General features: G+C 44.9%; 1 protein-coding gene across 1 annotated transcript in view; it reads left to right on the forward strand.

Moving 5' to 3' along the window:
• The first annotated feature begins 7,274 nt into the window (after positions 1 to 7,274).
• The window catches only part of AVEN (apoptosis and caspase activation inhibitor), a 179,450-nt gene continuing 173,703 nt past the window's right edge, over positions 7,275 to 13,021 (forward strand). Inside the window, exons 1-2 of the mRNA XM_059372110.1 lie at positions 7,275 to 7,474; positions 12,140 to 12,596. Of these exons, the coding sequence (XP_059228093.1) occupies positions 7,275 to 7,474; positions 12,140 to 12,596 (657 nt within the window). The remainder of the gene's footprint in view (positions 7,475 to 12,139; positions 12,597 to 13,021) is intronic.

Below are 13,021 nucleotides of genomic sequence, written 5' to 3' on the forward strand. Positions count from 1 at the left end.
TGACTAAAATCAACAGCACAAGAAACAACAGGTGTTGGTAAGGATGTAGAGAAAGGGAAATCCTCTTGCCCTGTTGGTAGGAATGCAAACTGGAATAACGGCTCTGGAAGACAGTATGGAGATTCCTCAGAAAGTTAAAAATAGAGCTACCTTACAATCCAGCAATTGCACTACCAAGTATTTGCCCAATCAATACAAAAATCCCAATTCAAAGGGATACACTTACCCTGATGTTTACAGCAGCATTATCTACAATAGCCAAATTATGGAAGCAGTCCAAGGGTCCCTCGATTGATGAGTGGATAAAGAAGATGTAATATACATACATATATACAATGGAATTAATCAGCCATAAAAGAGAATGAAATCTTGCCATTTGCAATGGCATGGATAGAGCTAAAGAGTGTGATTCTAGGTGAAATAAGTCAGTTGGAGAAAAACAAATATCAGATGATTTCACTTATGTGTGGAATTTAAGAAACAAAACAAATGAGCAAAGGGCAAAAAGAGAGAGAGGCAAACCAAGAAACAGACTCTTGACTATAGAGAACCAGCTGATGGTTACCAGAGAGGAGGTGGGTGCAGGGTTATAAATAGGTGATGGGGGTTAAGGAGGGCACTTTCTGTGATTCTGTGAGCACCAGGTGATGTATGGAAGTGTCAAAGCCTATATGGCACACTTGAAACTAATATGACCCTGTGTGTTAACTAACTGGAATTTAAATAAAAATGTAAAAAAAAAAGAGGCATCGGGTTGGAGATACTGAGACACGGAGGAGAGGTGACACTAGAGAGGTTGAGGGGGTGGGGTAGGCAGGACAGGAGTGGACTTGAGATAAAAGAAGTCCACCTTCTGGGAGGACTGTGTCAGCTATTTCTAGACTCTGCCTCTGCTCTGAAGGTCGTCCTGACACTGAGGGCGTTGGGGGCAAGAGTCGGGAGAGAAGTAATAAAATGAACTGACTGCTGAGTTTTTCTAATCAGGTCTTCAATCTAGAAATAAACGGTGTTTCAGAAGGATTTAATTTTTCCACTTAATTTTATTAGAAGGTAGCAAGCAACTCCTGAAGGGTTCTGGCCTGTGAGCACATGTGTATAGCCAGGGGCTTACCCTCTCTGAGTTGTTTCCTCATTTGTAGAAATCAGGAAATTGGACTATAGGATGCAGATACATACATTTTAATGATTTTTGTATATCACACAGTGTGATGATGGTTGGTTTTATGTGTCCTCTATGGTTGCCAGGTTTTTGGTCAAACTTCCTGGTCTAGATATGGCTGTGAGGGTATTTTTTTAGATGTGACTAATACTTCAGTCAGTAGGCATTGAGTAAAGACGATTATCCTCCATTATGTAGGTGGGGCTGAGCTAATCGGCTAAAGGCTTTAGAGGAAAAGGCAGAATTCCTTCTGTCTCCAGACTACCTGTGGATATAAGGCTACAACACTGATTTCTGCTGGAATTTCCAGTCTTCTAGCCTGCCCCCACACATTTCAGATTTGCTAAACCCCACAATTCCTAAAAATTAAAAAAAAAAAAAAGCTCTTTCTCTGTGATAAAAGGATTAAATACTTTGATGAATGGAAAATGTCATCTATAGTGACAACAGGGTCTCTGAATCGTACAACTGAATCTGGCATTGGGCAGCTGTCAGTTTGAAAACCTAGCCCCAGGGCTGCCTGGCTGGCTCAGCTGGTGCCCTGCGCAACTCCTGATCTCAGGGTTGTGAGTTTGAGCCCCACGTTGAGTATAGAGATTACTTAAAAAAAAAAATCTTTAAAAACCAAAAGCCAAAAAACCCCTTAGTTATGTTGTTTACTGTCTGACTTTGGACATGTCACCTGACCTCTTTTAAGCCTCGGATGTTTAAGCTTAAAAGTGGGGACACGGAAAGTCTACCTCATTTGGTTGTTTTCAGGATTAAACGAGGTAATCCTCATTTAGTGTTTCACACAGCGTCTGTGGCAGGGGAACGTTCGTTACAAAGTAGCCATCGGGCTGAAGGACGTGAAAATGGCTTTTCCTATGGTGGGATGGGTCCAAGGTGCGGTCTATAAAGGGACAAGGAGGAATACAATGATGAGGCAATACTCTCACAACCTTGAACTGGCTGTTTTAGTGATACTTTTCCCTTTAGTTCTGGTAATTTATGCTCACCTTCAGGGGCATAACAAATTGTTTCCAACTACTAAAGCAGAATAACTGTGATGAGAGCCAAGGTTAACAGTCTTCCCCAAAGTCTGCTCATTAGAATAGGACTACCTCAAGATACTTGATTAAAAAATAACATGGCCCCACAGTCAAAGAAGTTGAGAAGATACCATCTATTATTTAAAGCTCTCAGAGATCCTGAAGGCAAATGAGCCCAGGGAAGGCTGAGAGGCCTCAAGGTCAAGGATACTATTTAATTTGGTTTAGCACAGCGGAGGCTTAGCATATAAGCTTTTTCAGGGGAATGTCTGCTGGTATCCTGTGGCATCTGTCAGTCACACTCGGGAAATGCAGTTCCGTGGGAAACATACTGAACCAGGAGTATGGAGATCTGAGTTCACATTTCAGCTAAAATCTTGTGATTTGACACATATCTGGGTCTCAGTTTCCCCACATACAAAATTAAGAGATTGCAACTGTAAGGGCCTACTTAGCTGGAGCAGCCCCACCTTGGTAGGACAGCCATTTTGTTGTTTATGCAGTGAACTTAGATTGACCCTGCCTTCCAGAGGAACTCACTTAGAAACAGGTCTGGGAAACCGGTAAAATATGGCGGAGGAACCCCTGTTAAAAGAGCCCATATACCAGGACGTGTCAGGTCAGGGAGAGATAACAGAGCCCAGAATGCAAGGATGAGTCAGGCCAGGTGGAGACATCCAACCAGTAAAGCGCACACACTATCTCCCTGACTACCAAAGAATGTGGGCCCCAACTTTTGGGTGCCAATTCTGACCAAGGTGATAGGGTAGTTCAAATAGCTACTATAGGGGAATTGTAATTCAAGTGGCCACCCGTGTGTGACCTAGCATGACTGTGCAGCTTTCTCTGTGTGTTACAATCTCATTGGCCACCTGTGTGTGGCCAGGCTCAACCACATGGCCTTTGCTCTATAAAAGTTACTCTGTGAGGCAGGGAGGGGTCGCCTTCTCTGTAAGAGGCGGCCCAGGCCGGTTGGTTTGGTTCTCAGTGCTTGGCATGAAGTAAAGCTTTGCTTTGTATTGGTCTCGTCCTTTTGTCCACGGACCGTTCAGCAACCAATGATTTACCCTACAAAACGCTTTCAAGTTTTACCTATAGACTTACAATGGCAAATACTGGACATTGTCTGAATTTCAGACCTCAACTTCTCTCTATCCTCAACCAGAGAAATAGCCATGAGTTGGCTTGCTCAGGCAGTTCATGTAATGGAAGTAGCTATCAGCCAATTTTGAACCCTTGATTTCCTCAGCTGTTAAGCAAATATAACAATATCTGCTCTCCTCACCTTACAGATACGTTTTGAGGACTTCCAGGTGAGGTAATGTAGGGAAGTCCTATTCTGGTGTCAGTTTGGAGTTTTAATTATCATAAAATGAAAGGTTAGGGGCGCCTGGGTGGCTCAGTGGGTTAAGCCTCTGCCTTCAGCTCAGGTCATGATCTCAGGGTCCTGGGATCGAGCCCTACATCAGGCTCTCTTCTCAGCAGGGAGCCTGCTTCTCCCTCTCTCTCTGCCTGCCTCTCTGCCTACTTCTGCCCACTTGTGATTTCTCTCTCTCTGTCAAATAAATAAATAAATAATCTTTAAAAAAAAAAAAAGAAGAGTTAGTCTTGGTAAGTGGGTCTTGTCACAGGCAGCTCATTAAAACTATCCGGGAGCTTTTGAAAAATACTGTTGTCTGGGTCCCCCCACCCTGGGTGTTAACAAGAGTCTATGTGGGAGAGACTTGGGCATCACCGGGTTTTGAAATTCCTGAGGTAATTCTCCCCTGCAGCCAGGATTGGAGAACACTGACCTCTCTAGCTCCTCAAAACTCAAGGTGTCGTCCGTAGAGGGCCAGTTTTGGCATTGCCTGGGAGCACGTTGGAAATGAAGAAATCCCTGGAACTTGAATTAGTGCTTCTCAAAATGTAGCATGCTTAGTATGAATTAACTGGCGGACTTAGCGAAGCTACGGAAGGGTGGAGTTCGCAATCCCACATTTCTCAAAAACTCCTGAGGACTCTGCTGACCCATGGACTGTATTTAAACAGCAAGACTGAGGATATTCTGAATTCCCAGGAAAGGGGAACTGTAGCTTATAAATGGTGCTGTTAAAATTGGAATTCTCTGACTGAAATGTGCGATAACGTTTGGATTCCTCTCTGCTCCAAGGACTTTTGGGTTATTTTTATTTCTCCGGTTCAAACTTAATACATACTTCCTTTCTAGGTTTGCTTCTATTTGTTCCATTTTTTTCCCCTGCCTCATGTTTGAGAGGGTGATTTTTCCTGATTCTTAAACTGGTGGGAATGGACCAATCTTGTCACAGTCAAAATGGCATATGGGGCATGAGGTAGGTTCCATGACTGAAGTTTTGATTTTTTTGTGTGTGGATGATAGTTGAGTGTGAAAACTGAGTTTCAGGTGCAATAGTCTTCCAAAATAAACTTTTGAATCACTAAAAGTTTTTTGAGTAACAGATTATGTTTATGGAGGAGTGACTTTTTTTTTTGGATTGATTGATTTTATTCTATTTTTTAAAATATTTTATTTATTTACTTGAGAGAGAGAGAGAGAGAGCATGAATGGTGGGGAGGGGAGGAGGGAGAGGTAGAAGCAGGCTCCACACTGAGCAGGGAGCCCCATACATGGCTCAATCCAGGACCCTGGGATCATGAACTGAGCTGAAGTAAACACTTTACCAACCGAGCCACACAAGTGCCCCTGGAAAATGGGAACTTTTAAAGTTTGAGTAACTAAACAAGAACTCATGAATTCTCACTCCCGAGGCAACCATTTATATTTCGTTTCCCCCACAGCCCAAAACATCAGTAGGTGTTACTCCTTGAAACGTCTTGGTGGCTCAGTGAGTTTAGTGTCTTACTCTTGATTTCAACTCAGGTCATGATCTCCTAGTTGTGAGAGGGAGCCCTGCACTGGGCTCCTCACTTGGTGAAGAGTTTTCTTGAGATTTTGTCTTCCTCTTCCCCTCCCCACTTGTGCATGCTCTCTCTTTCTCTCTCAAATAAATAAGTAAAATCTTTAAAACCAAAGTTTCCATTTTCCACACTTTGCAGAGAGTATGTTTATTTCTAGGGTACCAACATCAGCAGAGAGGAAATAATTACCCCTGGTTTATTTTCCAGCACCAAACAGAAGACGAAGAATCCCAGAACAGTAAAATTGTCCTTGTTCCCAACTCTGGCAGATTGCTTCTTGCTTCTTTGCTGTCAATAAATTATACAAAGGAAACAAACCAATGCAAAAACAACAAAAAAAAAGGTAACATTGTGTATCAAATTAATTCTTTTCCTGTGGAGTGGCCTTGATGACTTCTGAGGTTTTGCAGGAGATGAGCTTAGATCTTGAATTTCTGAAATACCTTTTCTCTGAGAGGCTTTTTGCTTGAACCAGGCTTCACTGTTTCTATAGCAACCGTAATGGAAATTTTAATAGTGTCTACAGTCCAGTGATACCAGGACATCATCATAACCAGCTGTTGTTATGAATAACATGAGTTATTCATAGTTGTGAATAGAGTATTCATAAGCTGCTCTTCCTCCTCCCCCTTCCTTTTCAAGGATAAATCAGGAGAAAGTAAACTTAAACACACATGGTGGCATTGGGTTAGATATCAGGAAGAGCTTCCAGTGACAGAATGTGTGAGTAAAAGAAGTTTGGAATTTGCCTTTTTGTTTGTATTTTAAAGTAGGTCTAACTTCTTTTGATTGCTAGAATGCTGTCCAAAGATACATGGTTATTGAGAAATGACTTCTTAATGTCACTGAAGCAATAATATCTGGATCAGAATTTTAAGGTAATGCGTGCTGTTTTTAAATTTCTAACATGTATTTATTATTTTTTACTGATGTATAGGGGACATACGATATTATACTGGTTTCGAGTACACAACATAGTGATCTGACAGTTCTATACTTTCTGAAATGCTCACCATGGTAAGTGTAGTTCCTATCTATCACCATATAAAGCTGTTACAATATTATTGATAACACAAGTTTTTATTTATTTATTTATTTGGCAGAGATCACAAGTAGGCAGAGAGGCAGGCAGGGAGAGAGAGGAGGAAGCAGGCTCCCTGCTAAGCAGAGAGCCCGATGCGGGGCTCGATCCCAGGACCCTGGGATCATGACTGGAGCCAAAGGCAGAGGCATTAACCCACTGAGCCACCCAGGTGCCCCGATAACACAAGTTTTTAAAAACATATTCTGTGTTCAGGGACGCCTGGGTGGCTCAGTTGGTTAAGCAGCTGCCTTCAGCTCAGGTCATGATCCCAGCGTCCTGGGATCGAGCCCCGCATTGGGCTCCCTGCCGAGCAAGGAGCCTGCTTCTCCCTCTGCCTGCCATTCTGTCTGCCTGTGCTCGCTCTCTCTCCCTCTCTGATAAATAAATAAAATCTTTAAAAAAAAAAAAACATATTCTGTGTTCACTACTGTGCTAGATTTCATGGGGTGTATAAAAGAGAGCTTTATAATAGCAGGGCACAGCAGGGCAGAGGGGCACTGACATAGGCTGTGAGTAATGGCCGTGGTGGAGATTCTATGCCAATTGCTTCCCTTTCTCTGTGAAATAGAAAGCAAGGTCAGCAGCTGAGAGTGGGGATGGAGGGAGAGCGGCCAAGCCATGAGTTCTCCATGTCTGGAGTTTGACGCATTCATTTTCGGTGGTTTCCTGACTCCGGTTCTAGGGCCCAAGGACCTACTGTGTGTGAGCTGGCAGGCAGTTCACTGCCCTGTCCTCCTCACCAGTTAAAGGCCAGGGATTCTGGCCTGAAAGGAGAGCTCCTTCCAAAGGCCCTCCCCCTGCAACCCTGAGCACCTCTCCACAGTGGCTGCAGCTGTTCAAAAACACCTATGAAATACAAAGACCTCTTTTGAGAGACCTTATCAATGTTTTCCAATTTGCACAGTTTATTACTAAGCATCAGAAATTCAACAAAACTGTAGAAGATCTGCCCGTAGAAGATGAAAAGAAGAATCAGGAAGATGCATTTGTTCCATGAAAATTTATTTGCAAAGGGAAGATGCATTTTAATTAAATCTTTAATTTAATTAAAGATGATATGGATGTTATGATAGGACAAAAAATGGTCCTCATCCACCTTCATGAAACAATAAGAGCTTCTGAGCGCTATGGTATCAGGCTAGGAATTATGTGGTTTCCTGCAATTATGATGTTTGAAGGCTCAAATATCACCTTGATAGCGGTTCTCAAATTTGAGGGTGCATCCGAACCACATAATGGGGGCAGTGATTGCTGGGTCTCTTCCCCAGTTTCTGATTTGGGGTGAGGCCTGAGAATGTGCATTGTTAACAAGTTCCCAGGTTATGCTATGCTGCTGGTCCACATTTTGAGAACTATCTCCTTAAGGAATTAGCTGCCTCTTGTTTTTCTTTTTTAAATATATCAAGTCACATATCTTTAAAAATATGCAAAAAGTCCATTTATTTTTGAAAGGAGCCCCTTATGTAATCGAGCACTTTCTTTTTGATATCTCACGAATACTACCTAAGGGAAACTCAATTTTTTATTCATGCAGCGGCATATGTTTAAAATCAGGTGCATCAAGTCAAAGCAATAGCAGAAAATCTTCCTTCCCTTTGTTATTTATAAAATCAAAGGCCTCTGGTTCCTTGCAGTGCAAGAATGCCATTTTTATCCTTGATGATAGATCACTTTCCATGTGAATCAAAACCAGAGAGGAAAGCATACTCAACATCTTGATTAAAAGAACTTCAGCTAGAGGTGTTCCTCTAGTTAAGAAGGTTAGCAGGGGGGATCTCAAAATTCACCATATCTAAACTCTGCTGACTGAATTGAAAAAAATCTTAGATGGACAGACGGTGAAGGGAAGAGGAATATAGTCTTTGGACATCTGGTAGCATCTGCTGCATAGACTTAAGAACACAGACTCTGGGGGCACCTGGGTGGCTCAGTGGGTTAAAGCCTCTGCCTTCAGCTCAGGTCATGATCCCGGGGTCCTGGGTTAGGGTCAGGGGTCCTGGGATCAAGCCCCGCATCAGGCTCTCTGCTCAGCAGGGAGCCTGCTTCCCTCTCTCTCTCTCTCTCTGCCTGCCTCTCAGCCTACTTGTGATCTCTGTCAAATAAATAATCTTAAAAAACACACACACACGCGCGCGCACACACACACACACACACACAGACTCTGAAACCAGACTGAGTGGGTATGAATCCCACTCTGTCACTTATTAGTTGGAGCAAATTATTTAACCCCTTTGTGACTCAGTTTTCTTATCTGTAGAATAGGAATAATAATAGTGTTTACCTGACTGGAATATTCTAAAGATTCAAAGTTAGTACATTTAAAGTGCTTGGAACGGTGAGAGGCACAAAGTAAGTGTTAAATAAATGTTAGCTCTTCTTGTCCACAAAAAAGTCCACCTTTTCTATCGTAATTTTGGAGACTTTTTGTGGGATGGTTATATAGTTACATCAATTTTTTGCTGGTGGTTCTCACCTGGGATGATTTTTCCCATCACTCCAGAAAAACTGGAGACATCTTTGGTTGTACAACTAGGGGGAAGAGTTGTTGCTGGAGGGTAGCAACTAGTGGGTAGAGGCCAGAGATGTGGTTAAACGTTCTATAATACACAACAAAAGCCACCACCACAAAGATCGTCCAGCCCTAAATGGGCCAAGATTGAAACCTTGATTTATGCTGTCTGGTTTGAGATTAATATGTGGATTCGTCATCATGGTGAGAGCCCAAACTGGTGGTGTGTTGGTAAATTTTTTTTTTTTTTTTTTTTAAGATTTATTTGACAGAGAGAGAGACAGCAAGAGCAGGAACACAAGCAGGGGGAGTGGGAGAAGCAGGCTCCCCACTGAGCAGGGAGTCTGATGTGGGGCTTGATCGCAGGACCCTGGGATCTTGATGTGAGCCGAAGGCAGACACTTAACAACTGAGCCATCCAGGCGTCCCTGTGCTGGTAATATTTAACAGCTGGTTCCACCCCCACCTCCAACAAAGCCCCGATTTGCAAATATCTGACAATTTCTGTGGTGTAAAAATTCTTACTGTAACCCATTTCAAGTACCAACTTTATATCACTGAATGTAGAATTAGGAAGAGATAATGTACCAAAACATTATAGTTCGTGGCCACACAGGACTTGGGGGTCCAGCTTGTCCAATGCAGTCTTTTTTTTTTTTTTAAGATTTTATTTGAGACAGTGCGAGATGGGGAGGGGCAATGTGCACAGGCAGGGGTAGGGGTAGAGGGAGAAGCAGATTCCTCAATGAGTAGGGAGCTCAGGACTCCATCCTAGGACCCTGGGATTGTGACCTGAGCTAAAGGCAGAGGCTTAACTGACTGAGCCATGCACCTGTCCAGTGCATTTTTTTTTTTTTTTAAGGCTTTGTTTATTTGTCAGAGAGAGCATAAGCAGGTTGAGTGGCAGGCAGAGGCAAAGAGAGAAGCAGTCTTTCCACTGAGCAAGAAGTCCGGTAAGGGACTCTACCCCAAGACCCTGGGATCATGACCTGAGCAGAAGGCAGCAGCTTAATCGATTGAGCCACCCCGGCTTCCCTGTTCAGTGCATTCTTAAAAATGCCTTTCCTTAAAAAAAAAAAAAAAATATATATATATATATGCCTTTCCTATCTGTCTATATCTCCTCTTAGCTCCTTTATGGTGCAAAGGGAAAAGGATACCTTTGTTGGTACTATTTTTGTCTTCCTGTTTAGTGTTTATCTAGAGGTAGGATTGTTGACTTTCAGAGTTAAGCATGGGGATGAATAACTTAATTCTGGGTGCCACTGCCAGTCTTAATTTGACAAGTAGAGATATGGAAAAAAAATGAGGAAAATAGAGTGTGTAGGAATAAAACAAAGGGAAAGGCTGGGGATCAGTGGAGATGGAAAAGAAAAATTTGATGTACTGTGTGAGAATTAATAGTGTCCATTGACAAATATGTTCATCATTAAGACAATGAAATAACACAGAACAATATACAATGTTAAAAAATACTGTGAAGGGGCGCCTGGGTGGCTCAGTTATTAAGCCTCTGCCTCCGGTTCAGGTCATGATCCCAGGGTTCTGGGATGGATCCCCATGTCAGGCTCCCTGCTCAGCAGGAAGCCTGCTTCTCCCTCTCCTACTCCCCCTGCTTGTGTTCCCTCTCTTGCTGTGTCTCTGTCAAATAAATAAAATCTTAAAAAGATAAAATACTGTTCATCTGACAACTTTCCCTGACACATCTCCAACTTGTATTTTCTCTGTTGACTAGTGGCATCATTAACTACCACCAAGCAAGAAACCTGGGCTTGACCTCTAACTTCTCACCCCTTTCCCACCCCATTTACAACTAACTGGTGATGAGGTCCTATCCATTCTCCCATTGTTTGCCTCCTTGGCTTTCAACTTCATTGAGGCCCTAATCATTTGTGGCAGGAACTATGCCAGTAGTTTCCTAATGGCTCTGCCTAGGATTCTAATTTTCCTCTACAGAATGATTTTCTTGGTGGTTAACAGCATAGACTCTGAAGCCAGACTGCCCAAAGTTCCAATCTAAGCTGTGTGATTGTGGAAGTTTCTTTATTAGATCCGTCATCTGTAAAACAGGACTGACACTAGTATAACCTCATAGGCTGCTGAGAGGTTTAAATGAAGTGTTATATAGGAGGTACTCAGAACCACACTGTGTCACTATGTTTAAAGTTGTTCCTCTCCAGTTCCTAATCCTTCATCAGTTCCCTCCATCTAGAAATCTCCCATATCGCACTTATCAACCAGGCAAATTCCTGCTTACCCATTAGGCCTTGGCTCAAGGGTCTATTTCTCATGAGGCCTTAAGCTACTCATTTAGGCATTTTTTTTTTCTTCCTTTGGGCCTTCACCTTGAACTTTTCACTGCACTCAGCACACTAGTGCAGTCATCTGTTTACAAGATTATCCTCCTTAGGGAAAGTGGAAAGTGAGCTACATAAAGGCAGGGACAGCAGTTACTTTTTCATTTTCTTTCTTCTCCTTCTTTTTTTTAAATCTCCAGGACCAAGCAGTGTGCCTGGCCTAGAGTAGACAATTAGAAGCAATGAATAGTGTTGAGTATATACAGGTATCAGAAAAGACTGGGAAGGGGGTAAAAAAGCCACTTGTTTTGCTATGCTGATTGGATGATGGGAGTTTCAGCCCTTTTTATTTTAGGTGGTTTCTGTAATGCAAACTTAAAAATGGTTCCCCTGTATCCATATAACCAATTGCCCTTCTTCCCCCTGGTTAAAAGAACAGACTGGACAGCAACAAAAAAAGAATATAATTATTAAATCATGGATGAATCTCAACATTTTCTACTAAATAAGTGACGCACACACAAGAATAGACTGGAGTGAGCCCGCTTGAGTTAAAAATGCCAGGTCCACCACTTAAGGCAAGTTGTTTAACTTCTAGGGCTGCTTCTCATTTGCAAAGTAAGGATCACAGGATTAAACACTCATGTGCTCAGCAATGTGAGCTAAAGTAGACATTTCTGCAAGTTCTCCCAAAGACTTGGGAGCCCTCCCATCCATTACCAGTTTTGCACGGTGCACAGCAAGCACAGTTGCTTGCTGTAGACCACACCGCTCACTTGAGACCCACCCACCTTTTCCTCCACACCTCCTCTGATTCCTGAATTCAGAATTATTTTAATAATTACACACATTCATTCTTGAAAATCTGGAGATTAAACGGGGAAAAGAGGAAAAATTAACTCACTGGGAGCCTCACCATACGGTTAGGTTAACCTCTGATTACATTTTGGTACTATACGTTTCAGATTAAAAAAAAAAGCAAATACATTCATATTCGTATTCTCCTTCCTTTTAACAAAAACGAGTTCCTATTATACAAACGCTTTAACCCATCCTTAAGCCAAGGGCGCTCCTCCAGCCCGACCGTCTCCCCACTTCCCCGTCCCACGTCGGGTCGGGCCTTTTCCTCTGAATCCCCAGCCTTCCCCGGGCCCCGGTTCCGGCCCCACCTGCCAGGCCTCGGGCCGCCCCGCCCCCGCCGCGGCCGGTTTCCATCCCCGGCCCCGCACCCCGCGCTCGCCGCCACCGGGGGCCCGTCGCTCCCGGCTCTTTCGAGCAACCCGTTTCCGGTGGGGCCAGGGCGTCTCCGCGGCGGCCCGGCTCCCGCGCGCTCAGCACCGCCGGCGGCGGCCAGATGCAGGCGGAGCGAGGAGCTCGGGGCGGCCGCGGCCGTCGGCCCGGCCGTGACCGGCCAGGCGGGGATCGCGACCGGGCGGGGGCCGCAGCCGCAGTGGCAAGAGGCGGCGGCGGCGGGGACAGTGGCGGCCGCCGGGGTCGCGGCCGTGGTTTCCGAGGCGGCCGCGGCGGCCGAGGAGGAGGCGCCCCGCGAGGAGGCCGCCGGGAGCCAGGAGGCCGGGGCGCCGGGGCCAGACCGCCGGTAAGAGGCTTCGGATGGTGGGATCTGGGCTGATAGGGGCTGGCCGCGAGGCAGGAGCCGCTACCCGCTTGCGGGGCGCACGCTAGTCGGGCGGCCGCGGCGCCTGCGCTTGCGCCTGCGCGGGACGGGCGGAGGGCGGCGGGAGCGCGCGCCGGGTGTGCACGTGGCGCGTCTAGGGGCGAGCACCCCGGCTACCTCCCCACGGCTTTGGGGTGGGAGAGGCGGCCGTCGGGGCGTCCCCAGATGCGGGAGGGGTCCAGACCCAGAATAGCTAAGAACCCAGGGTGTGTCAGGGCTGCAAAGCTAGCGCGCCCGTGGGATTCCGGTGGGGTGTCCATGTGATTGACCCTCATGGGGTGGGGGTGCGGCCAGGACTTGGTCTGGAGGAGCTATTGGGCAGCCTTACAGAACCGGCAGACATTCCT

This window comes from Mustela nigripes, chromosome 13, assembly GCF_022355385.1.
Source record: "Mustela nigripes isolate SB6536 chromosome 13, MUSNIG.SB6536, whole genome shotgun sequence".
In the NCBI taxonomy this organism is placed as follows: domain Eukaryota; kingdom Metazoa; phylum Chordata; class Mammalia; order Carnivora; family Mustelidae; genus Mustela; species Mustela nigripes.